Source organism: Sminthopsis crassicaudata, chromosome 4, assembly GCF_048593235.1.
Source record: "Sminthopsis crassicaudata isolate SCR6 chromosome 4, ASM4859323v1, whole genome shotgun sequence".
In the NCBI taxonomy this organism is placed as follows: domain Eukaryota; kingdom Metazoa; phylum Chordata; class Mammalia; order Dasyuromorphia; family Dasyuridae; genus Sminthopsis; species Sminthopsis crassicaudata.
The window spans coordinates 467,300,239-467,327,877 of NC_133620.1; the positions used below are offsets into that span (position 1 = coordinate 467,300,239).

General features: G+C 42.4%; 1 protein-coding gene across 8 annotated transcripts in view; it reads right to left on the minus strand.

Annotated features, from left to right (window-relative positions):
• Positions 1-3,585: 3,585 nt before the first annotated feature.
• KLHL24 (kelch like family member 24) overlaps positions 3,586-27,639 on the minus strand; it is a 35,310-nt gene continuing 11,256 nt past the window's right edge. For all 8 annotated transcript variants that reach the window (XM_074264196.1, XM_074264194.1, XM_074264192.1 and 5 more), the window contains 6 exons: positions 24,568-25,545; positions 14,606-14,790; positions 11,462-11,580; positions 8,991-9,179; positions 7,586-7,774; positions 3,586-4,855 (listed from right to left, as the gene is read on the minus strand). In XM_074264196.1, the coding sequence (XP_074120297.1) occupies positions 4,655-4,855; positions 7,586-7,774; positions 8,991-9,179; positions 11,462-11,580; positions 14,606-14,790; positions 24,568-25,487 (1,803 nt within the window). In that variant the 5' untranslated portion in view covers positions 25,488-25,545 and the 3' untranslated portion in view covers positions 3,586-4,654. The remainder of the gene's footprint in view (positions 4,856-7,585; positions 7,775-8,990; positions 9,180-11,461; positions 11,581-14,605; positions 14,791-24,567; positions 25,546-27,639) is intronic.

Consider the following 27,639-nt stretch of genomic DNA (forward strand, 5'->3'; position numbering starts at 1 on the left):
AAAAGATGAAGAAAAGAAAAATCTTGTGGAGAGCGGTGCTACCAAATAGCAAGATTGCAAAAGGAAAATTAGCGGATGTAATTTCTTGATATATAAGTGTAACCTCTATGTATTCCAAATGAAGTTTATCAGGTTACAAGGTTATATCTGAGTGTTGTAAAAAGCACCTTGGTTTGAAGAGAGAAGAGAAATAAAGCCACCCATTACCTTCTGCCAAGCAACTGTTATACTACTGCTTAACACACAACTCAAGGAATCCCTGGAACTAAAATAAGACCAATTACTATATTTTAAAACTATGGAAAATGCAGAATACAAAAGCAAACCAATCAGAAGCCTCAGGTCACAGCTTCAAAGAAATAAATTATCCCCTTTAAAGTGTTCTCATCTTTTCCCATTTCGCCTAGAATTCACTACACAGATTAAAAGGTGGGGAACCTTGTTTACACTATAGGAAACAAACATGACATTTACCTAAAGCAATGATCATGTAGCTTGAGAGTACAGTATTTGAAACAGTACTAGAAAACATTAGGCACATTCAGCAAATTCAGGCACAATTATTTCTGAAACAGGAAAATTCAATTCAGACAGACATTTATTAAGCGCCTACTATATGTATAAGGCACCTTGCTAGGTCTTGGGGATACATAGATATGAAAATGACAAAGTCCCTGCCCTCGGGGAGCTTACAGTCTCTTTGGAACAAGAATGCAAAATAAGTTACTACACACTTGTCACTGTCATTTTCAACATTTATCACTTGATCATCCTGAGCACTAGAGTATCTTGGTAATCATACAAAATGAAAAACATTCATACCAAAAAAAAAATATCCCCACACTTCAAAAATATTGTCTAAAGTATGATGAAAAAAAGACAAACTATTCTCCTAGTGTTTTGGAATTATTGATGGATTCACACTCTCCTGGCTCATGTGGTCTCTGGCACCCAGCATTCTGAAGTGATGGAGCTCAGTTAATTCCCATTGCTGTCTTTGGGCCAACTGGCCCCTATGTTACTTACAGTACCTACAGAATTTACTTATTTAACTAAAAGACTAATGAGGTGAGTGAACATGAACTTGGTTTCCAATGGCTTGGCTTGAAATACTTCAAAAATATAGTTTAACAGAACAAGTGATGTTAACTCTTGCTCCAGATCGCAAATGGCTCCTTGCCTCTGCACAAAGAAAGGCCGACTTATGGTAGTCTTTCACAGACATCTAAGATTCTCATCAGATTGAACAGACAGCAGATTAACAACCTTTTTGAGAAAACTGTCTGAGATCAAAGATGCCTCTTGCACAGATGAGCCTCAAGATGCGTCCTCACACACACCCTTCACCATTCAGCCTCTACTTTCTCATGAGTTAGGACAAAACAGACATGGGCCAGGCCTTAGGCTGGGCCCTCACAGCAAATTTTTATTGTCTATTGTCATTTGTAGACAATATAAAAAACCTGGCATGTAGATGACCAAAAGTAAAAGAACTTTTGTTGTCATTTCCTGAGTTTCATTGGGCATTTGATAGTTAGATGGGTGAACAATTGATGGCTAGGAAAAGTAAACTACAATACCAATCAAGAAAACGTTTTCTTTTTTAAGAGGAAAGAATGAATGTTAAGTCACAATCAGGGTGAAGGTTCATTTTCCTAATCTGCCTCAAAGCCTAGAATTTCGATTTTCTGAAAGTCACTACAGAAACCCAAATTGAAAAAAGGGACAATTTCCTCCCCAAATATTTTTTCCCCCTAAAAACAAAGTTTAAAAAAAAAAAAGTCCTTCAAATCCTTGTGGAATATCTAAACTTTTAAATTTTTTCACTTCCTGGAGATCCAAAAGGCTGCCATTCAGGGGGCTCCCTGAAAATGGTGGTACCAAGCAATTAGACACTCTTAACAAGAGTAATGATTCTTTTTAGCGGAAGAAAGTCCAGAAGCATCTTTGAGGTTATAACATTTAGAGAAACAAGTCTAGCATTTAAAAGATTTTTTTCCTCTGGCATAGTAAACAGAATCCTTTTCTAGGGTGAGTAACACAATTGAATAAGCACATGGCCCTCACCCTGAACATCCCTCCTCCTGACTACTCTAACCTTATAGTTGTAAACCTTGAAGTAGGCCTGTTATAAAGAGTTTTCACATGAAAGATAATTTCAAACTTGTACTTGGCAAGTACAAAAATGCTCTAAGAGATAAATACATTCTCTTTTATTTTATTTCACTGGGGTCCACACAAAATTCTCCTGACTTTCCTTGACCATGACAGATGGCTAAGAATTATGAATAAGCGTGTGTCCACATGAGCAACAGCTATGAAAAAAACCTTTAACTGCACCAAAAAAGTATGAATGCAATCTGTGCTTTAATCTAAGTAGTACTTTGAATGTCTCTACCAATAGGCAGCAATTCACTAATTGAGGATGACACATAATACTAGGACACTTCAAAGACTAAGTTGGGTCACCTTAGCTCAAAAATAACTTCATCTAAATTCACTGGGATAAAAAATACAAATTTTTGATGGTCTTTGAGTTGCTAGTATGGAAAATGACTTGTACATTATATAGTTTCAGGCATTGATCGAGGAGAAAGAAATCACACATCGGTAGGAGCTTGAACCTCTCTCTACCATTAAGATGCAGATCTTGTTCCTTACAATGTCGTGTCATGTTTATTACTAGAGTCGGCGCATAAACTTCAAGATGACTGCATAATAGTAACAAAATCCAAGTAAACAGGTCATACACAAAAGACAAAGAAGCTAGACCACAAAAGTCATTTATCCAGAGAAAACCATTTCTGTATCAAGTGCCTTTATTTACAAATGGGCACCAATTTACAAATACAGATAAAAAATGCAAATAAATCCCTGTATCGCTACCTTTGATATTATATACACAAGAAATTATACAGCAGTTTAGTACAAGCAGAAGTTCTTTGCTAGAATATGAGGGTATATATATCCCCTAATTTCAGCTTAAATGTTTCCTGTTTTAACTCAGGCTAAGAGACTATTCCACATTTAATTTTTCCAACATTCCAGAATACCTTTTTCAAGGCATCTTGTGATCTGAGAAGCATCCTACAGACTTCCAGGGAACGTTTTTTTTTTTGGTTTGGGTGGTCTTTCCTCTAACATATTTGTAGGGTTTTCCTTTGTATAACAAGAAGATGCACAGAATTCAGGTTCTAGCTAAGTATGAAAGCGCAGGATGTGAAAAACAAATGTTGCACCCTCCTAAAATAAGTGCAACAGCCCTGCTTTTTGCTTTCTGATAATAACGCTATGGGTATCACCACAGATGCAACATAGCTCCCTATCATTTCAAGTTTGAGAAGCTAAGTTACATTGAGACAGAAATGAAAAAAGAATCACTTGCAACAGGGATCCTTAGATGTGCCTCAGAAATGCAATATTATCATCTTTCCTTCAGTGAAAGCTAGTGGGAGATTAACGAAGCAGTACTGGAGGAGGAGATCCGGTTTGTCAGGAAGCTGACACTTCTGACCAATGGTGGGTAGAAAAGATACATAAAGATGGTACTGACCTTTAAATCAACGTGAAAGGTTGTCTTCATCATTTTTCTTTTTTTTTTTTTAAGCTAAGTATGAAAACATGACCCACTACCATGGATGGTCCCTGAATTTGAACTCTAAAAAGGAGCTTTCCCCTCAGTGGGAGTGGCAATTCTTTGTAGTTAATGAAGATCCCCCTGAGATCCCTAGATTTCCCCATTCAGAAGCTGAATCCTCAGCAAATGAAGGCACCCACTTGTGAGATGAAAGCAATTCTTGACCATGTAGGCTCGCTTCAGAGAAATGAACAGCTACTCTGGCCCCTCCAGGGTCTCTCCCAGGGCTAGAGATGGTTAGTCAGTCCAAGAACCACTTGCTACACCTCTCCTTGATGAGAGGTACCATGCTATTTTCCTTTAGAGGTTTTCATATGTTCCAAAATGAATTGGCCTGTGTTTTCTGGCCTTTGGGGATAACTGAGTCTCCCCAAATTATTGTTTTCAAAAAAGAACAGTATTTGATCACGATCGCCATGGTGGTTCATCTCAGGCATTATTCAAACTGAATGAATTACCAAGTTTTCATCCAAAAGAGAAAAAAATTTCACGAATAAAACTTTCTACTTTAAACCTTTCTTGTGATGTAAAACTTTTTTCAAAGCACTGAATGAGCCAACGTAGCCAAGCTGAACAAGGAAGCCATAGCTAGCTTTCCTCTAGAACGAATGTCGCAATTAGGCACATACAGTCTACGGAGAACAGAGTTAGAATGAAGAGACTATTCACAGATGGTGCAGCGCCATGTAGGAAGGCAGGCAATAAGGAGCCTCAGCCCCAGCAATACCTGTAGAGGTTACCTCCCCTGAAGTTCTTCCTTGGGATAAGAGAGGGAACACACTATCAGATCGCTATCACAAGCCAGAAAAAGAGTGCTAACAACTAGTAAGGCTTTGGACAGTTTATACTATTTACAATTTGGAAACGGGCACTGGGCCCAGGTGAGGGAGGCACGGGAACTCTTGTTTGCATATAAAAACCCCAAACTGGAAACATTGAATGTCTGTTTGGAGCTTCTGGAAACATTCCCATTTGTGGTGGAGGCGGCAGTGGCGGCTTCTCCGGGGTTTCCTGGCTTTACAATTTAAAGTACTTCTCGTTGTATCTGTGAATAGTCACGCAGCCATGATAGGACACTGGCCGCGGCATGGCTGCTACTCCGGTGATGATACTAGTGGCAGGATCGTAACAGAGAATTGTGTCTGTCGCTTCTCCATTTTCTCTTCTTCCGCCCAGGATATAGATTTTGCCGTTACACACAGACATGCCACAGTTTTCCTGTTTAATCAAATATGTGGGGAAAAGTGAATAATTATTCAAGTAGTTGCAACTGAAAGCAGAAATTGTAATAATAATGATAAGTAACAATAGCTGGCACTTATTTAGCAACTTAAGGTTTGTCAAACACGCTATAATTATTACTCTCACACTTGACCCCCATTTTACCACTGAGGAAACCGAGGGAAAAAGAAGTGACTACCCAGGGTCATACAACTACTAAGGGAATGAGAATGGATTGGAACTCAAGGCTTTCTGACTCTAGGCCTAAGCATTTTGTACTCTGGCCTCTACCCTCAGCTTCATCAAAAACTGTGTAATTAAAATCTACGGCAATTCTCTAATATTTGCAATAATTATTATATATGTGTCTATATGAATATGCAACATATAATTTGTTTCTGTCCCAAACAAAATTTAGGAGTTAATTTTCAATATTTAGTCTCAAAGAATATGCTGCAATTTAAACAATACAGCTTCTGGATGTATAAAAGAAAGGGGAACTATATTATAGCATTCACTGGAGAGACACGCTCACTAGCAGACCAGTTTTCTATTCCTGAGCAAGACTATTTAATTATTATGTAACATAGGACAAATTATTACTTTATCTGTACAAATTCAAGACTATCATTTTCTTACTCGAAAGAGGTTAACTATTTAAAATACTAAAAAGGAAAATATGTCTTTCAAATGAACTAGACTATCTGATACTAAGATCTATATCTTTGTCTATAAGGCCAATTTCATGATATGAAGAAAATGCTTAATTTATAGACAGTAAATGCCAGTTAGATCATGGAGAGGAGCTTTGCCTTCCTGTGACTTCCAGGCTACAAAAATTGTACATGTGAACAAGGATATGACTTTATAGCAAGTAAATAACCAAAAAAGAAATGTTCTGAGAAAGGAGGAAAAGTGTGGAAAGCATGAAGAGAAGACCTTCCCCCTAAATGTCATTCATCCTCTATGCTCTTGGCCATCACCATAGTGGGTTTTAGAGAAACTGAGGCAGACAGTGGTTAAGTAACTTGCCCTACTAGGCAGTATCTAAAGCTGGTTCTGCAATCAAATCTTCCTGGAGCTCCATATTCTAAAACCTGTACCACTTAAGTGATTAAGTGACAAGCAATTAAATCTAGTATGTATTGTATACATGCAGGCACACATGCTTACACCATGTTCACACATACATGTAAACACAGGTACATATACAATCACACATGTGCATGTATACATGTACACACAAGAGACAAGCATACCCAGTTACACACATGCATTTCGTGGGAATGGCTATGATGTTTAACACAGAGAAAGCCAGACCAGAGGCCCTGCTTGGGCATATGTTGCTTTCTGGGCCAAACCTAAAACCTTCAGTCTTTATCACTGCAAAGGGACATAATTTTTTGGTACAACTTCTGGTGCAGAACTAACTGTCCCTCTGCCACGACCTCTTGTCCAGAGTTGCTCTGTTCAGCCCCAGGTCAAGTCAGGCAACTGCCCAAAGCCAAGGAGGAACCATTGTCTATTGTAGCATGTATGTGTTTCTTCAACCATTTAACAAGCACAACTATGTGACTAGTTTTTTTATTTAAGTTCCTACCTTTTTTTTTCCCTTTTAAATAGGTCATTGATGCAGTTTTTCAGCATCATCTCTCTCATAATTTCTGTGTTTTTTATTGCATGGTTTTCTTAACTTGGAGCTTTGTGGAATTCCGATAAAGTTATAATAGAGCCATTTATGCTATTATGCTCCCTCAAATTTCTTTTCTTCAGGGGTATCATTGCTGATTCATTCAGCTATTCCTCACAGGGTTTGGGACCTTATCCCATTCTCATCTCCTTTCTTCCCTCCAATATGCTTCAAAAATGGTCCGAGAATGACAGGGATTCCCGATTAGGACACAGGGGACCCTAAGTACTTAACAGCATTGGTGCAACCAACTACGGTACTAACTACGGTACCCATGTCTTTTTCACAGTCACCTCGAAGAAGAATCAAAAGGAGAAACAAGTCTGAATTAAAAATTTGGAAGAACATGAACATTCAGGGAAAAAAAGACAAGGAAGAGGAGTCAGCAAAGCAGATAGGGAAAAGTCAGAGAGGAAAGAAGCACAGTAGGACATCACCAGTACGTCAGAGGTTTGGGAGAGAAAGAGTTTCAAGAAGGGGACAGTTAGAAACTGGAGGCATCATGGAAGGAACCTGGCATTGAGAGCACAATGGCAGCTTGAGGAAGCAGCAAGATGGATAGCAAGGGTTTTTGTTGTTGCTGATTTTGTTTTAAAAGACAGGAAATGAGTATATTTGTGATGAGAAGAAAGGAAACAAATTAAAAGGGAAGATCCTTTAATTGAAAGAAAAAAAGGTGAGAATTGATGGAGCAGATATCCTCAATCTGAGGAAGATCCTTAACAGGTAAATGGTTTCTCTTAGTCCCCCTGTGCATTTGTTTTTATGCATTTAAAAACATGGCTCTGGCTGCCACCCAAGCAGACACATAATCCATGGGAGGGCAAGGGCCCCAGAACAGCAGCAGGACAGAGGGCAGAGTTTGAGGGGTTCATCACAACACTTGTAGAGAGGAAAAGGAAGCACACACAGTTCTTAAATCAGAGAAGCCTCCTGAAGGAAGTTCCTATAGACCTGCTTGTAGGAAGGTCTGCTCTGCAGCACGCAGTCAATGGGGGTTGACACTGTCCTAACAATCACTGCTTTTAAGATTTTACCTGACGACTGAATGTATTCTGCACATGCATCCAATAATCTTCAACTGGATCATAACAATAGATGGTCTTGGTGAGCCCGCCAGCAACATAGATCAGGTTATTTAAGGACACAGCTGTTATGCATCTCTTGGCAATGGGGATTGTGGCACGAAGTAACCAAGAGTTGGTTTCAGGATCATAAGACTGAACCTGGTAAGGTACAGAAAAACATTTAATTAGGTTCCCAAATCCTGGATTAAAACAAACACACACACCACACACAGAGATGAATTCTTACTTCTCTAACCAAAAAACATTTCAGAGTCAGACAGTTTAAGACATCTAAATAATGTAATATTTGTTGTATACAAATATTTTGGGGTATCTCTATATACAGTCTCTCAGGATAATATTGATAGTCCTCAATTAGAAATGCTGCCAGAGTTGTACATAATCAATTCACTATTGCACATTTACTCCTTTTTCTTTTCTTTGTAAAGAGAAATGGTGTGCTTGTGTGTGTTTACGCACGCACAAGAAGACTAAGAAAAAGTCTTGTCAGGTATTTTGTAATGTACGGTTTTTTTCACCAAATTAAAATCTGACAATCTTTTAAAAGCAGTTTCCTTAAGCAACTACAAGACACTTGACTCTTAAATCTGCAACTATTCAGAGCAATGCTGCTCTCTAAAGAGTATTAAAGGTAGGCAGCAGTTGTCTGGGTCCAGCCATTGCGCTGTCTAGATGACTGTACTCTAGTTACATTGTACTCGACTAACAATTCTCCTCCCCAACAAATGACATGAATATCATTTAGGTCTTGCTCAACCTGCTTGCTGAAAGATCCCTTCTGCCAGGAGAAGCACAGTTTTCCAAGGTGTCCAGTTTCTCCTCCAAGTTTCTTTTGCTCTGTCCTCCCCCTTCTAAAATTCCTTAGAGTACTTACTCTGCAGGCTATTTGCTCCCTTGTCTGCAGACTACGTTAAACAGCCAACCTGTTGCTTGAAGATATATTTTGGATTTTGTGAGCTCTACAGAAAAACTCCGACAACATTTTTTTAAAAAGATTTTTGCATAACCCCACTCCAAAAATTTTGACTGGCAAGCTGCTGGAGATGGAAGAGACAACACATGTCACTCACTATTTAATTGGTGACTCTTCTGTGGAGAATTTAAGCAAGAGACATGGATAAAAGGCCCCCAGCAAGAAAGAGAAGAAGCCCGGGAGCCATCTAAGCTATGGCTAATTAGTGATACAACTTAGAAAGGAGGAAGTCTACCCATAGGGTGCTAGACAATGCTAAAAACCTTTCCTGTTCAGAATTTAGTGGACAAGCACTTTGAATGATGTGGTTCTCTACCTACTAGATCCAGTGATCTAGCTGATGCAGAAGCTGGAATTGAGAAGACCATGGAGGCTCCTTACCTTGTCTGAGCAAGTGTTATCATCAGGCCCACCACCAATCACAAATAGCTTGCCCACACAGCTGGCCACGGCTGGAGAGCTCACTGCTTCCTTGAGGGGAGCTACTTCAGTCCAACGATTGGAGAAGGAATCATAACACTCCACGCTGCTGAGTCTGTTCTGGCCATCATAACCTCCAACAACATAGACCTACGTTTACAGCATACAGACACGATTTACCTCAGTCTGATCTTAAGTTTGGGCAAAAGCCTCTACTCTGATTAATTACATATAATGAAGCTATTTTTTTCCCCTTGAAAAACTCTTAATGATGAAGGGTGAATGGTTACAGTAAGTTTAGCTTAAATAGTTAAATTAAAAGTCACTTCATGTTATTTTAAGATGTTTTATCAATAATTTTTGTTTTCATATCACCTCCATGTCTGCTATCAAATAACATTTTTTGGTATCTTCTGAACCATGTGTAAGACCTAGCACAGAGAAAAGACTTACTAAATTCTTGATTTAAAAATCTAGCAGAGGGGTTCTCAAACTTCGGCCCGCAAGCCAGATACGGCCCCTGGAGAACATTTATGCGGTCCGTCAGGTTATGGCAAATGGGCTGAGGGGCGGAGACAGAGTGGGAGCTTTTGTTTTTACAATAGTCTGGCCCTCCCACAGTCTGAGGCCCCTATTTTAAAAGTTTGAGGACCACTGATCTAGCACTGAGATAAATTAACTGCCCTCACCCCCAATAGCATGGCATTTCAGGCTTTCACAATCTGGCCCCTTTCATCCTTATTTCACATTAACCTCCTCCTTCATCCATTTTATATTCAACTAAATGTTTAGTACTTCCAAATCTATCTCCATTTGCCGCTTTCCTTGCAATTTTCTTCTTCCTCATCTCTTCACTCAATAAGGACTCTTCTTCGTTCCCTACAGGGCTCAGCTCAGATACCATTTTATCCCAGAAGTCTTCTCTGATTTCCCAAATGGCTATTAATATTCTCTACCTTCTGAAACATACTTATATATACTTATTTGTGTAAATGTTGGGTCCCCAAGTATACTCTAAGCTCTTTGGGGGCAAGAACTGTAGTTTATACTTTATATCTTCCTATCTCCTGAACCATCTATCATGTTGTGTGGCACAGACTAAGTATTTACCACATGTTGAGAGTGAATTTAAATGATATTTTGGTTGGGAAAAGGGGGATGTGATTTGACTAATAAGAGGTATGAATCTTGTTATACATAACATTCATAGGCAAATATCCTGCACTACTATAGAAGATTACCAGAGCTCCCTTTCTCTCTGCAGATGCATTTCTTTGGGCACTTCTCCCTCTCTCTCTACTCAATTCATCCCAATTTAAATGTTGCATCATGATTTTTCTTAAAATATGTTTTGGTTCCCCACAAAGTGACCACCAATGTTAAGAAAGATGAAAATTTCAGCACATGTATCCAACTTGTACTTCCATCTTGTGACTGCACCAAGCTGGCCTGACCAAGTAAAACTCACTTGCCTTGTAGGACATAAAGATTTATATTTTGGGAAACCTCAGGCTAGCACAAAGTCTTAAAATCTGCTCTGAGTGACCTGATCAGGAAAATTTGCACAAAACTAAAGCTTCTTCAGCACCTTGAAAACTGGCAATCACAGTCCTGCAATCACAGCCACAAAGACCAAAGGAGATAGGCCCTCTTCTCTGTTATGCACAGAATCTTCTGGATCACAATTCCAAAACCAGAGAAATGCAGGTAGACTGACTGGTGGGTTTCTTTCCACTACTTTTCAATTCACGAAACTGAAAGGGAGTCCGAGAGTTTCGACTGGTGTCTGTCCCTACATAATGTTCTCTTGAGCCAAAGTTTCCCCTCTGGCAATAATTGGTTCCCAGGAATCTTGTGAAAGAAAATGTGGTAACACCTGAAACAAGTGTTTCTGTAGAAAATCTAGTTACCATGCAAGAATAAAAGAACCTCTCTCATGGGTGCAGCCAGTGCACCCCTTCTCCGCAGGACATAAGTTGGCTTCCAAATGTGGAGAGCTTCCTGTAATGAACAGAATCATCCCCATCTCCTAGGCCATGCATGGCCTCAGTTTACCATCTACTGTTCCATTCTCCTTGAGGCTGTTGTCACTATAGCTGAGATCTTGGGCTCTTGCTCAGTAAAACAGGCTGGGCCCAGACCTAAAGGCTTTGTAGGCACTCTGATTCTGGGGCCATTTTCAAGCTAAGACTCGAGTTCTTGGGGGGAGGGGGGCTGCAGCACTCCAGCTGAATGAATTCATCTCCATGCCCAGAACTCCACAAAGGCTTCCCATCCTGATCTCTGACCTACCACGTACATCAGTACCGGCTGGGTGCCCTTTGCTGGGTCTGCTCCAACTCTTTCTTGAATCACAAGCAACAGAACCATTACTGAGAAATCAGCTGGGATCATTTTGCCACACGGCAAAAATTCAAACAAAGTGCTCTTACCTTACCAAGGAGGACAGCCATTTTGTGACGCCATCTGCCCTTATTAAGAGAGGCAACTCTGATCCAGATGTTAAGCTGTGAGTTATAAATCCAAACATCACGGCTATTGATTCTTCCGCCTTTAAAAAAGACACAAACATAAAACAACCAACTGCCATTTTTGACAGAAATCATAGCTAGAAGGCTGCAAGGGACCTCAGGAGCAATCCAGTCCAAACCCCTCATTTCAGAGATGAGGGAACTGAGGTCTAAGGTCTGGAAGAAAGCTGGTGGAGTCACCCACGTTGGGAACTGAACCAAGATCCTTTGGCTTAAGCCAAGAAAAGCTCTGTTCACCATCCTGAGCTTCCCTGTTTCAATTCTCTACGTATAAAGTAATAACATTATATAAAATTGTATAAAATTAATTCTTTTTAGCTCTGATCTAACACCAGAATATCTGCCCATCAGTCCCTAACTATCTCATCACTCAGCTTCCAGTATAGGGGCCAGAAATAGGGTTAGCCATGGCTGAAATGCAAGCATCATCAATTCTGATGGACAGGGCTCTCTTCAACAATGAGATGATTCAGACCAGTTCCAATGGTCCTGTGCACCCCCAAAGAGAACTGTGGGAACCGAGTGTGGATCACAACATAATATCTTCACCTTTTTGTTGGTGTTTGCTTGCATTTTGTTTTCTTTCTCATTTTTTTTTTCCTTTTTGAGCTGACTTTTCTTGTGCAGCATGATAATTGTGGAATTACGTATAGAAGAACTGCACATGTTTAATCTATATTGGATTACTTCATGTCTAGGGGAGGGGGTAGGGAGAAGGGAGGGAAAAAATTTAAAACACAAGATTTTCTAAGGGTGAATGTTGAAAATTATCCACGTATATATTTTGAAAATAAAAAGCTTTCATTAAAAAAAAAGAAATGCAAGGATTACAACTAGAAGGCCATATTTAATTATAGTTTTTATATTAAAACATAACAAAAATATGACTATGCAAGCACTTCCTAACATGGATATGTCTACCAAATAGTTTCAGTCATCATCATCTAGGTTAAAAGGGGAAACAGCTGAAATGTGAAATAATACTGAGTAAGAGATGGAGTTGACACTACTTTACCAAATCCCAGAAAAAAACTACAACTAAGGGGGAACCCTTTGGAATTTTGAAGGATACTGTTACAGGATACACAAAAGAAAGGATTAATTTCTCACAGGAGGTATTACATTCATGCAATTTATGGCCTCATTTAATCTAAGGCTGAAATAAGTACAGATTCAAGTCTAACAAGTTACTATTAAGGCCGATGTCATGAGGGGAAAAGCAGCTCTCAGAGAGCTGGAAGGGACATTTCACAGATGAGGAAGCTCAAAGGCACAGAGGTTATTTGGTCAAGGTCATGTTGGGGATCAGTGACAAATTTAGTGTCTGAACTCAAATCTAACCATATCCCTTTTACTGATAAGATTCTAAGATAACATTCTCTCAAATGGCAGAAAGCTTTAAGGAGAGAAGCAAAGATTATAAAAGAAAGATCAAAAGCCTTCAAAACCAATTCTCCCAAGCATGTTTTTTCTTTCAATTCTTGATGTGGATAAAGATCAGATCTAATGATCAACAATAGTTCAAAACAACTTGAAATATATTTAATGTTTTGCTATAAGAAAGAGGAGACGTGTCATAATTTAGAGCAAAAATAGATTAAATTTAGGTAAAATATAACTTGTTTTCTGCTAGAAAAAATCCATATAAAATCAGGTTTTACTTAATATCTAATTTTAGAATAATTTAACATTCTACTTTTTGTTAAAATAGATATGACTTCATTAAGGAGATATAAACCCAACACAATAAAAATTATCCTAACTGTAGATTGGGAGTTGAGAGATGTCTCAGTGATTTCATGCCACAGGAACTCCCCGGAAAGGAAATCCTCTACTTGTGAATGTCAGCAGCTTTTCTGCTCCTAATGGTCTTGAAGGATTGCCTCAAGCCCAGGCTCACATAGCCAGAATATAGGAGACAAAACTTCAATCTGAAATTCCTTGACTCCAAAATGGCATTCTATTTCCTATCTATCTCTCCTCTAAAATATAAAATACATATCAGCAAACTAAAGCTGGAAAGAAGCAGAACAAAGTGCTGCATTTCCAAATCACTGCCCCTAAAAACCAACGAAAGATGTCCTAAGCCTGAAAGGAGCCCCAACTTCTCTGGATTTCACGTGCTCAGAAGCAGTGTGTGCACTGTTTTGTCTCCCAGCATTCCCATATCCACCATCAGAGGCAAGAAGGTTTAGTCGATGAGTATAAGAGAGACGAACAGATGCCCTTGGAACTTTGCCTCACTAGAGTTCTTTTAAGCTACTGTGATATCAAGTATGTTAAATATTAAAAAGTCATATATTTTTGGTTAGATGGTAAATAAACTGCCAAAGTATCTCTACTGTTTTTAAGCAAAATTATTCTCTTTGTTTTTAGTGACTAAGAGGGATGAAAGAGAATACAAAAGTAAAGACTGTAACAGACTCAGGAAGCTTTAGGTAGTTTTTATAGTTTTCGGAACAACTGTAGAAGCCAAGAGGCAACAGGAAACTTTTGACTTTAGGGGTGTTCTCCATTACTGTAAAATTTTTCTACATAAATCTTTGTTTCCTGACACAGTTCTATCGTCACTTGCATTTAGAGCCATCCCTTATAAACCCCGCTCCCCAAAATGTGAGGAAAAAACAAGTCAGCCAAAATGACACATTGATCTCCTTCCCTCCTGGCAAGAGACTCGAACATCTCCTACAGGAAGCCTTATCTGATCGCCCTCAACTGCCAGTGGTCTCTTTCTTTTACTGTTTGCTTGTTGACTGAACATTCTGACAGCATATGTGGTGCCTCTCCAAAGAGAGGGTATGAGTTTCACTTTAAGCCTCTTGATAATGATTCTGAAAAGAAGATTCATTGATTAAACCAAATTCTAAATGTATTTCAGAAGCGTATTTAGAGGAATCCTCTAACAAATCTTTTTTATAAAGCAATGTCTTTTGTAAAGCAAGATAATCTCTCCGAATTCATGTTTTATAAAACAGAGTTTAGTTTATCTAGGTTGTGGAAACACAAGTGTAGAGCTGCCATCTTTAACGAGGCAAATATTTTTACCTGAGACAAGAATGTCATTCCTCAGAGCACACACTGCATATTCCGACTTGGTGAATTCCGGCAGCTTGGCCAAAGATTTCCATTCGCCAGTAACAGGGTCATAGCACTCAGTGTAGGGAAGATTAAAGCCCCCAACTCGCTCACACCCTCCAACGACTACAATCACCTCCGAGAAGCCAGTGGATCTAAAAGAATGTTAAAAGGGGACACAAGGAACAATGGTGAGTAGACAGGAAAAAGTGAAATGTCATTTAGTTTACCTTCAGGTCTGAAAATGTACTCCCTAAGTGGATACAGATTTAACTGGTAGATATGAGACAGAACCTTGACTTAGGTAGAATCAGGGGCACCAATTTTCCACTGAAGATCACCCAGAATGCTTTAGATCTTGTTATGGACCAGAACTCTGAACTTGAAAAAAAGGATTCTTACAAGGTGCTAAGTCAGTGAAATTGATAGAGACAATAGTTATCTAATTTATAGCACGGTTCATTATGATTGATTTAATCCCATAAGAAGATGTTATGGGCCAGAACTTGAAACAAGGCACTAAGTGGAATTGAGGAGACAATGGTTAAATCTAGTTTAGCACTGATTTAATCCTACAACAAATAATGGTTTCCCAGTGATGTAATGATTGGTTTGTACTCAGTGTGGAGCTTATAAACTAGAAGCCTCAGCCAGGAAGACAAGCAGACAGAAGGCTAGAGGCTGAAGGCTGGAGCACAAACCCTCGGACTCAAGACAGATTCATCCCATCTCACACCATATCACTCCTTCACTTCTCCACTGAAGACTCCGGAAGGCCTCCAGAAAACTAGCCGAACCCAAGTGAAGGAGATAAGAATTTGAAGGAGACAATAAAGGATTTGGACTTTAACACCTGGCTGCACCTTGTGGTGATTACTGAACTGAACCGAAGGCTACCTCCAGAGACCCCAAGAAAACCTCAACAGAGAACATTACATTTTAGGGAGAATACTACAGATTTGAAAGTTCAGACCCTAATGAATTATTACTTTTTGGCAAGGTAAGTTGGGGCTAAGCAGACCTGAAAGTTTAGAAACACTGAAAAGGAATTTGAAACAGTTGGGCCACTGGAGCTATTCACTACCAATTTCAAATCAAAGAGGACATTGAGCTGGACGGACATTGTCTCTTTCCTCAAAGTCAACAGAAATTGAGGAGATGCACTGAGATTCACTGGGGTAAATAGAGTAAATCTTATTTGGTGGGTGAGTGAAAACTTAGATGAGCCCATCAAACCAAGTGGGAGGCCCAGCTAGCCGAGGATTCTAGCTGCCTGTACTGGCCTCTGGCTTTACCTCCTACTCCCACTGTTGTTCTGGTAACAACAGTAACTAAATCAAGGAAAGGACTTGACTTCATTCTCAATCACTAGACCATGGATAGCCCAAGACCATCTCCTTAGACGTTCCTTCTCCCCATTATAAGCAATGTTCTCTGATGCAAAACCTCACTGTTATAGTTGTACTATCTGTGCCTAGCACAGTGCCTACCACAGAGTTAAGTCCTTCATTAACACCTGTATATTCATCATCTACTAATTTTCCCAGAGTTCTGAGCTGGGGTCAGTAAAGGGAAGAAACAGTGACCATCATTTCTGAAAGTTCAAAAATCTTCAACCAAGTTCCAAAGCATTGGCTTGGTGAGAGAGGGTGGGGAAGGGAGTGGGCATGAAAGGGGAAGCTACCTAACAATGATCAAGGGACTGGGTGCCATGCTTCATCATTGGCAATGAAAAATCCAAGGTATAGAATTAAAAACTAGGCAGGAATAGATCCTTTGTAGAGTCACAGATTTGAGCTGGAAGAGACCAGAAAGACCATATGATCCATCCACTAAACCAGGAGAAGAAACTGAGGTCCAATGAGATTAAAGGTCACTCAAAGATGATCCCTTTGAGAACAGAGTCTGAATGCCAGGCAGGTCCTCTGCCCCCTACAAGAACAAAGCCTAGAATGCCAAGGCAGGTCTTCTGGTACCAAGTCCACAGCGCTCTCTCCCTCTAGCCTAACCAGGAACAATGATCTGGAAGGAGATGGAAAACAGTAGACTGGCCAAGCCCAGGGGTCCACACTGAGGGTGTGTGAAGCTTTTTTTGTAGAGAAGGGGAATCTAGAACAAGATCTCCCAGGCTGCTGAGAATGGGAAAGTCTTTCTTGAATAACAGGCAAAAGAGACAAACCACATGAAGCACTCACTAGGCCATAACCCACTAAAAAGTTGAGGCATAATGGGAAGAACTGTTAGATAACTAATTTAAGGAAAATAATCCCAAATTGTCCTTACAATGGGTCTATATCATTCATTATGACCTATGAAAGGACTATTGATCACTTTCTAAAACACCAGGCCAAGGATTTCCTTTGTCTCCCTGAAAACAAACCAGCAAGGACAGTCTTAGTCTTATATAAGATCCCTGCGCACCCCAAGAGGCCAGAGCACAAAAGGCTCAGAGAAGGTCAGCTGAAAGGATCAAGGTCAGAATTAGCCTCCGTGAGAGGCAAGCCAGTCAGCAGCCCGAGCTGAGCCTCAGGAGCCTTGGGTCTGATCCCTGCTGTGTCACAGCCAGCAAACATGGGGAAGTCAGCACCTCTGAGCTGCGGGCAGTTCTGGAAGAGATAATCCGACTTAAAGACTGGTTGTGAACTGCACCTGATGAGTCCTGCCTGTCACCTTATCATCCATCAACGGTGTACATAAGGGTCCCAAGGCCTCCCTCATGTCTTACCTATTCCTGACAGCCTCATCTCAGCCAGACAACTATTTGTTCAACATTCCTACCTTGAGAGATGGGGGTTGGTACCTTAGTCCAATCAATTATTCAATAAATGTTATTAAACAACTACTAAGTGCTTGGGGACTGAGCATAAAGACATAAAAGCCAGTCCACATCTTCAAAGAACTCACAATCTAATGGGAGATGGGGGAAAAGAACAAGCAAACACATGTATATAAAACAGCTATACTCTTGGTAAGCATACATATGTTTGTATATGATAAATAGGAAATAATTAACAGAGGAAAATTCAAAGGGGTTGGGGAAGACTTCCTGTAGAAGGTTGAATTTTAATTAGGACTTAAGGGAAGCCAGAGGGGTGGAAGGAAAGCATCAAAGGCATTATGGGATAGCCATGGCCAGAGCAAAGACGACTAGCTATAGGGAGGGTGAAAGAGAGGGAGGAGCCCAGGGTGATTTGTGAAAATGTTGGCAAGATGGGAGTCCATTCATTTATTTATTCATTCACTCATTCATTGAGACTAAATAGTTCGTGCATTATCCAAATGGTATATGGCACTAGAGGATTTGAACCCAAATCTTGACGGAAACCTGGAGAAGGAAATGGGAAACCCCAGCATCTTTGCCAAGAAAACCCAAATGGGTCACAGAGAGTTGGGACACACTGAAACCACTGAACTTTTTTGAACTTGATGCAAATGAGGGAAAGTCATTTATTCCCGAATTCAAGATTCTTGACTATAGGATGCGGGACATTAGCTTCACTGTTCCATCATAGCAGGAGAGGGGGGAGCAGTTGGGACATCTAATCCTCAATTACTTTGGCTTTGAAGATGTAACTTGCCCAGTTGTAGAAAATAATGGTGGGCTTTACAGTCAGACTGCAATAACTTTTGTTAGTGGCTAACAGAAAACTCCCTCAACCCCCAACCAAAGTTGGGATACTGAATACAGACCTGCAAAAGTGAGAGTACGAGTTACTCCTCTGGGTTCCCCCAGAAATTAACAGCTGGACAGAAGGTAACTAGGAGTGGGGAGCTGATCCAATAATTAAATCAGATAAAAAGGGACGATGATTTTTTTCTTCTACCACTCTCTTTTACATATTTTCTTCTCTTTATCTGCCTCCCAGATTTGGGGGAATAGGAGGGGAAAATGAGATAGGATTGTCTATGTTTATGGACTATGCTTTTACAAGGGGAAGAAGATGTCCGCAACGACCTTAAACCAAGAGCTGTGGGGGCTCTGAGAGCGGGCAGTGACTCAGGCCTACTAAGCAGGCACATTGCCACCTAAGCCATCATGGCAAGTCTGGACAAAGAAAGCGGGGAATTCTACCCTGTCATAGAGGATTATGTTTCTAGAGGTGCACTGCTAGATATAGATGCATTACCAGCCCAAAGCAGGGGTCAGAGAGCATGCGGAAACTAAACTGTGTGTGTGACAGTCTCCACTGCTTGGAAACAAAAGGATTTCATCATACATGACTTGCTATAGTTCTATAATGTGGAGACGGTGTCATTTATTGCTAATTTAAAATGTTTCCTCCAATGAGCGAACATTTCTACTTCTTTAATTTTTTCCTGATAGCTAATTTGTCAAAAGACCCTCCCTTCCCCCATGCCTTTATCACCCCCACTTGTTTCCCTGCCCAGAGAGAAATCCCTTATAAGAATAAAAAAAAAAAAAAAAATTCAGGAAAACAAACACATAAATACATTTCCCAAGTCACAGGATGGACACCTATGTTTCGGTTAAATCAACACTGGTTTTTCCCATGCTGGACTCCTGGTCAATTGGATGCCCTGGAAGACCCACTATTGTCTAGAACTGGGCAAGTTACATCTTCAAAGCCTAAGTAATTGAGGATTAGATGTCCCAACTGCTCCCCCCTCTCCTCCTGGCCTAATACAGAGTTAGGTTAGAGAAAGGCAGAGTGGTAACTGACAGCAAATAACAGGGATGAGCTGACGGTGCTCTTGGGGGCGCTTCTTCTTCTCGGGACTCTAGACTCCGAGGAGGAAGGCCCCCCATCCTCCCCTCTAGAGGCCGGCTGCTATCCCAGACTGACAAGCAGGACACATCCCCCAGCCCTGAGCCAGCAAGAGTGGGAGGGGGGTGGGCTTCAGGATGATAGGCCTTTAACCCATGACCCCTTTCTTTGCTATTAACATCTGACAGCTCTGATGATTGTTCGTACTGGAGGGGAGGAGGGATACCAGGCTAATCAGAGCTCTCTGGGCTGTTCGTTCCTTCTTTTCCCTTTTCCAGTGAAAGGCTTCATAACCAGACTTTGAAGCTTCAGGCCAGAGTGTGCGCCAGCCCTCTCTGGGTGGATTCCACTGCTCACAGACGACAGGATTCAGCTGAGCAAGTTATTAAGGACTCGGGAAGCAAAGGGGGATCCAGAAAAGAAACAAGGCACATTATCTCATCCACCAGTTTAGAATCTCCTAGCAAAAGAGAAGCAACTGTCCAGATGGCTCTATCCTAAGCTACGCCATGGCCCATCCATGGGCAAAGATCAAGGTGGGCTATGGGACCAGGTGAGAGCCTCAAGCCATCTGGCCTTGGTCCCTCTGCTTCCAGCATCCTCCAGAGGCACTTGACCATGATTCTCTTCTGCTCAAAACTCTTCCATAGTCCCCAATTCCCTTTAGAATAAAGTACAAAGCCCCCACCAACTGGCTCCCAGCTCCTCTTCATGATTTCTCTCAAGTCACCCCCCTCCTCCCCATCTCTGACACAGCCAAACTAGGTGCTTAAAACCCTCTACCCCGACCTCCAAGCCTTCTTCTGCTCCTTCAAGGCTTAATTCAGAGGGTTCCCCGAGAGAAGAGAGGTGCCCAAGCCGAGTCTCCATTTTCCCTCTCTGGGCCCCAGGGCCTGGTGGTGGTGACTAGACAGCACCCATCACCCAGAGGGAGGCTAGACAGGATGGAAGCCCTCATGAAGGCCAGCCTTGCTATCCATAATAACAGGGAGAATGAGTCTTAGGGGAAGTGGACAAGTTCCAAAGTATCCAGATGGAGACAGTTCAAGGTATGGACTAGGCCCTTGGGAGAGAGATGAGATCTTGCAGGCACAGCCATTAGGGTGAGCCAGCCAGGCTTCAGCCAAGGCCCCCAGGGACCATGTCCACATGGGGAGGTGAGAAGAGAGTGACCAATGAGAGCCCCAGCATGATATTTAGTAATTGGCCTGAAAACAAAATTCCTCCACTCAAACCTAATTTTAGTTGATCTCTTCCATCCAGCCTCAGGGTTAGGCCTGAGCGCCAGCCCTGCTCCCACCAACGGCCTGGTAGGAATGTTCTACCCAAATTCAGCTGGAACCAAACAGAACTCCTTTTTCCCCAAACTCAGCCTTCCAAACTTCTACATTTAAAATCCTCTAGTCATCTTACAGGTCCAACCAAACTCCAAGTCTTTCTACCACACGCCTCTCCACCTGACATTCCCTTCTGTCCACCCATGCCCAGTCCTGGCCCTCGTTGTCTCTTATCTGGATGATTACAAAAAACCCTAACAGCTCTCAATGCCTAAAGCCTCCCGACTCCCATCCATCTTCCACACGGGGCCTTCTCAGGACTGCTACAACTCTGATGAAAGGCTGCTGTTGCCTCCAGGTCTTAGCTCTAGCGGGAGGATTGACTCCAGGACCTCTGGCCTCCTGGCTCAGTCTTCTCTCCGCCTGACCTATAGCACTTCTGAGTATCGAGTGTTCAGACTTTGGCACATTTGAGAAACTTACTAGAAAACTTTACTTTTAAAGCTATAAAAAGCCTGTTGATTCAATAAAAGGTTTTTCACAGTTCACAAGCTCTATCAAAAGGCCAGAGAGATGGAGCCGCCGCAGCTAGGCCTTCTCATGTCAGGAAGGAAAACTTTGCCATATGACATTTACACAGTGAAAATGCCCCAGTTCTTTCCTTTTTTTCTCCAGAAAAAGCCAGCCAAAGCAACAGGAGAAATGTGAGGCTCTGAGATGTTGCTGGGCATGGATAAGATTTCCCAGAAGCAAGATGATAGAATTCCCCGAGATGAAGCAGGGGCAGGGTAAAGAGCACTGGCCTTGGAGAGCTGAGATTCCATCTTCCGCACTTGACAAACCTCTGAGCCTTGATTTCTCTACCTATAAAATGGGGATAACAGAATTTCTGGTTCCCCCACCCAAGGGGGTTGGCAAATCTTGAAGTATTCTATGAGTATCAACTATTTTTTTTTTCCTGAAGATGAGATGGGAGTCCTGGTCTTCACTGTATCCAAGGAGTTGCATGTCCCTGGATAAGTCACTGAACTGCCCATCCCCTGCAAAATGAGGGCTCTAAAGTCATGTGATCTCTTGGGCTCCTTCCAACTCTATTATTCTGACTCTGGGGAGAGAGATGGGGGAGATAATGATAAAGATGCCAAAAAAGGAAAGAGCAGAAAGAAGAGCCGGGCACAGTGGAGATAAGAGGCCAAAGGAGGGCAATGTGGGCACTGCCACACTGAATTGAATGAATATTCAAAGGAATAGGCTAAATGTGGAGTAGGCATGTTTTGGTGTACAATCAGCGCTTTCCAGGCTTCTTTGTGTAGGGAAATATGCATACATTTGTGGGAGATTATCTGGTTCAAAGTTTAAAAAACTAAAAAGGGAAAGTCGTTCTAATGAAAGCAAACGGGGGCAGAGAAATGAGTTGTTTAAAGAAGGGGGCGCCTCAGGAGATGAAGGCCTTCCCCCCAAAACCCCGTCTGATCACCGGCTGGGGGAGAATCTCCTCTTGTTCAGTTAGGGGCCACATGGCCCCGGAAGCCTCTTCCAAGTCCGAGATTCTGGAACTCCAGGAATTCCCTCCTCCAACCATCGGGTGACACGGCCCGGTCAGGCAAAGGCCTGCTCACCAGGGCTCCCACCAAACGCTCCCTTCTCAGCACAGTCTCCAAGATCCAAGCCTTCCTACACAGTAACAATCCAATACAGGAGTCTTCTGGCCATATTAGGAAAACAAGACCTCTCTCATTAATAAAAGAGGTACATTGCACTTTACTAAAAACATGGGGCTTTTCAAAGTTTTACAAAATGGGTTTCTATAAATCAAATTGTATTTTAAATGCACTGGCGGGAAACTTTAGGTCTTGGCCTGACTTTCCACATGATTGAGAGGAGTCATAGTTGACCGCAACAAAAGCTTACTCTAATCTCTTCCCGGCCTCTACCTTTTCTCACAGGGAGTCACCCGTGCCTAGAACACTTTCTCTTTAACTTTGTCAATTAGAACCCTCAGATGTCACCTCCTCTAGGGAAATCTTTATGATCTCTCTAATCTGGAGCTATTGATCTCAGGTTCTATTAACTTATTTTTTAAAAAATATTTTGTTAATAGTCTTTTTGGAATAATTGGTTTCCTTTGTACTCCTCAGTATTTTATTGTCTGCATTTAAAAACATGATTCTGAAAAAAGGATGCACAGGTCTCTGTGGACCAATGGCCCGAGCAGCCAGGAAATTCACCAAAAGATGAAGACCCTGCTTCCCAGGGCCTTTCCTCCCCAATGAATTATGTTGTATACATTTCTCTGTATGTGCCTTTAAGTAGGGAGGAAATACTTTCACTTCATGTTTATATCTACAAGGTCTAATGTACAAGAAGAGTTTAAGAAATCCTTATGCAAGTGACTTAAACTGGCATGATGCTCTATGGCAGCGGTCCTCAAACTTTTTAAATAGGGGCCAGTTCACTGTCCCTCAGACTGTTGGAGGCCGGACTATAGTAAAAACAAAATCTCACACTGTCTCTACCCCTCAGCCCATTTGCCATAACCTGGCGGCCACATAAATGTCCTCAGCAGCCACATCTAGCCCACGGGCCATAGTTTGAGAACCCCTGTGCTTACAAAGGCTTTCCCATATCCTGTGTCTCCTTCTCTCCTGTCCTGCAGTACATTCAGCAAAGCCAGTGTTATACCTACCAAAGGACTGTGTGACCCCGAGATCAGGGGGAATGTCAGCCCCAGAGGGCTACAGGGCCTAAATAGCTTGACAAAATAGGAAGCGTCACGAACTGGGGATGGCCAAGGAGCTCTTTGTTTATTCAGATGATATTAGTTCAATAGGGCATTTACTTCCCATAGAAAATCTCAAAGTTTCACTTTTGAAGGCCTCTAGAAGCTGCTCAAGCGCTCCCCTCCACCCCCGTCTTCTATCCCTTTACACTCTCCCCTTTTCCCCCTGACCCAGGGCCTCACACCTAATACTCCATCTACTGCCTCTGTCCCATGCCTGGAACGCTCTTCTTCCTCATCTTCATTGCCTGCCTTTCCCAGCTAAAATCCCACCTTCCACCAGAAGCTGTTCCCCTCTCTTTTCATGCTTGGGCCTTCCCTCTGCTGCTTATCTTGTTTGTGTGTGGTCTCCCTTAAGACTGAAGGGATGGGCTTCCTTTACTCTTCTTCGTACCCCCAGTGCTTAGCATGGTGCCTGCTATACTATGAATCAATGCTGCTGTGTCCCCAACTTGTCCCCCAGCTCTCCTCCTGTCCCCTTCCCTATTCCTTTGCTGCCATGACACATAACTTAAGATTTTTGTTTGCCTCAATTGCATCATCAGTAAAATAGGGATCATAAAAGTACCCGTCTCCCAGGCTGCTTGTGAGGATAAAACAAAGTAACATTTACCTAGTACACACTGTCAATGTAAACTGTGACAAGAAAATTTCAAAGCAGTTATAATGGGGACCATCTAAAATGGAGTCCCCCTTTTACTTCACCATGGACAACGCCCAGGGAAGCTGGGCCTGCTTCTGGGATAGACACCTGTTGTTCTCTATAGCAGAAAAAAAGCTTCTGTGTTTGCTTTCTAACCTTTGGAACAACTTGCTATAATGGGAAATCACCAAACACTATATTTAGTGGCTTGTTTTTTGCTGCCCACCAGAAGCCAAATAAAGACCTAACTGAAGGCATCAAGACTTTTATCTACAGAAATGACTTTACTCCTTCTTAGAATCAAAGGTGGACAGATCTAGATTGGAAGGGGCATGGAGGCCATCGCGTCCATCCCATCATTTTACAGATAAAGAAACTGAGGCCCAGCCTTAGATCTCTAAGTCCCTCTAGGGAGGAAGTTTGAAGTTGAGGACAGTTATGTGACTTGGCCAAAGTTACCCTGGGTCTAACATCAGAAGCACAATTGATTTTAGGACTTTGCTCACCTTCGTGGCCTCGTCCTTGGTGACATCATCTCGTTTCCAAGGATGTGGTACCGCCTGGCTTCGTGCAGCAGCTGGTAACAGTCGGGAGAATTCTGGATCAGTTGGTCCACTTCGACAGTCTGCACAAAGTAGTTGGGATGTAAGAGAGGGAGTCTCACGTGGGTCAGCAGCTCCTGCAACAGTGGCCTTCTCAGGTCAACTGCGCGATACACCCAGCGCATGACGGCTTCAAAGACCATCTCCTCCTTGCCAATCACCAGCTCATCGCTACCGATGTAATCAATGAGTTCGTCTTTACCAAGCTCCAGGAATTCTTCATGCTGAGACACGTCCTCAAAAGTCTGCAGAGCAAAGTTCCTACATTTGGTGAAAAGGGTCTTCAGGGAGTGTGTGTCGGCAAAGCGCTGAATCCCAAGGCAGTTGCAAGGATCCAGTTGTTCCTCCAAGAACTTGGCGCAGGCGTCCCGCAGGGTGCTGATCTGAAAGAGACTCGAAGTCTCAAAGAGGTATTGGACGTTCTCGGTGGTGATCTTGACCTTGCCGGTGTAGACGTACTGCAGGAAGCAGTCCATGGCTTCAGCCAGAATGCCGTTGATCTCCACCAGCATCTCCCGGCTTTCTCGGTGGTCATTACAGAACATGGCTCGGAAGTAGCTGCTGCAGGCCGAGAGGACGGCTCGGTGGCACGGGAACTCCTTCCCTTCCACACAGATGATGACGTCGGTGAACAAGCGGCTGTCTCGGAACTCATTGAAGATCTGGAGTATGTTTTCAGCATGGGAGGATCCTGAGGAAAAGTCAAAAAACTCATGGCCTGTGAGAGATTTGGGGTCCATTTCAAACACTTTACGCTTAATGGCTGGGGAATCGCGCACCCCAAGATCCTCTCTGTTCAGTCTGCGGCCCAGGATGAGTACCATGGTTACATCAGCTGGCTATGTCCTTGGGAGAAAGGCCTGCTAAAACTGTTCTTCCTTCCTAAAAGTGGGGGAAAAAAGGCAACATTTCTGAATAGTAAGAAAACAACTACGTTTTTAAAAATGACTGCTTTGTCATAACTAATAATAGAATCAAAGGCTACACTCAAAAATGACCCGTCCTAACGTGAGGCCATGACCTTCTCTCTCTTTAAATCATCGTGGGTTATTGTTCAGCCACTCAAACTCCTGTATGCCTTCATGTGGGGTGTAGAGAGATCCCACAGTTCTCAGACTAACTCATGCTGACCAAGCATGGAAGAGAGCTTGTTCTGCCAAAGTATCAATGACAGATAGACATGCAAGGACCAGGTGAGCCACGTTCACAGGAGGCTGTCCCTGGAATCCCTTCAAGGCTCCCCCAAGTGCTATGTCCTCCACAGGCCTGGCTCAACCCCTCTGAGCTGCCGGTGCTTTGTTCCTCCTCCTGAAACCACACAAGGGCCCTTACAAGTCATCAAACCTCACCCCTTCATTTTATAGATAAGGAAACTAAGATATAGACTTGTCTAGGGTTTAAACGCCATTTACATTGTCAGTATTTTCTATTCACTTTTTTTTGTGTACATGGTTTTTCCCTACCATATGCCTACTGAGGGCAAGGTCTTCGTGCTGCCCAGCCCATCAAGAACAGTGCTTGGCACATCCTAAACACTCACTGACTTTAACAATGGCCCCTAGGGATGACATTTGTTCTTGGATGGAGCAAACTCTAAGTCATCTCAAGTGGGGAAAACCTCACCACCTTGTGTCAGCTGGAGCAGCACACCCACTAAAGAAATCACAGCACCCTGAGCACTCCATGATTTATAGTGAAGAAGATTCAGATCCTGAGCATTCACGGATCCCCCTACTTTGTCTGTTCTCCCTGAAAGGCAGCCACAGCTCAGTCCCAAGCAGACCCAGCTCTGAAACATGTGGGCTGTGTGCCCCTAAAAGCCCCTTTCTTTCCGTTTCTGAGAACAGCCCTGCCCTGTCTAGAAGTGGCTGCTCTCCTCTTGAAAGTGTCCTGTCTCACAGGGGGACTACAGAAAGGGTCAGGATGAACTGCTAGCATAACCGCTCCAAGTTCTCTGGAGGGCCGAGGGCTCTTCTGAAGGAAGTACAAAGTGACACAATTATTTCTAGCAGAAATAGAACCAACAAGCCTGCATCTATTCGATTCTAAACAGACTCATCCCCAGTCTCCCTGAAAGGATCCAAGGCCACATTCATGGCTTTGTATTCCCAGTTTCTGGTGACTATCAGGGACTTATTACTTAAAGGTTGGTTGACTGGGTTGCCTTTCTCCCTCCTCCACAGGTCTAACTGTCCCCATGGCCCTGCCCACTTGCCAAGCACTGACTCGGCCACCTATTGGCCATGAGCCTTAACATCCCAAGCAGCTGCTGGGTAGAAAAGGCTCCCCAAAAGCACCTCTAAGCTACCAGATCACTAGTGAGAGTGGGGTAAATCAGCCGAGGCCTGGGGCCTCAGTTCCCTAATTTGCAAATGAGAAGAGACTAGAAGGCCAAGAAAGTCCCTCTCAGTTCCAGAGCCAGGCTGGCATAAGCAGCTGCACTAAAACAAAGTCCCTGCCCTCCAGGGCAATTCAGCTAGAGAGCCATTCCCAGATCTCCTTCTTTCTGATTCTGCACAGAAACAGCACTGGATGGGGAATGGATTCTAGGGAACACTGAAGACAGCAGGAGACATCCCTGACACACAGATCTAACAACCAAAACCCATCCAGACTTTCATCTCTCACTGCTTCCTCTTAATCTTGGCATGTTGTTCTCTAGCAGAGCTCAGAAGCCTCTGGTTGTTTTTAAGCGGGTAAAATGAAGATAAAAAAGAATTATCATTTGTTTCTGGAGCTCCTACATGCAAAAGGGAAGAGAAGAAGGGTTAATTTCAACTATATAAGTAGTTATTCGGAGAGTAAAGGGCCTGAGCACTACAACGTATCTAGAACCTTGGACCAAAAACATGGCCAAACTGAGCTTATATTCAGAATTGAATCACAGGCTTGGACAACTACTGGGGGGGGGGTCTCCCCCATCTACTAGTGGAACTGATAGGTCTGGAAAGGACCTCCGAGGCCATCTTGTACGCC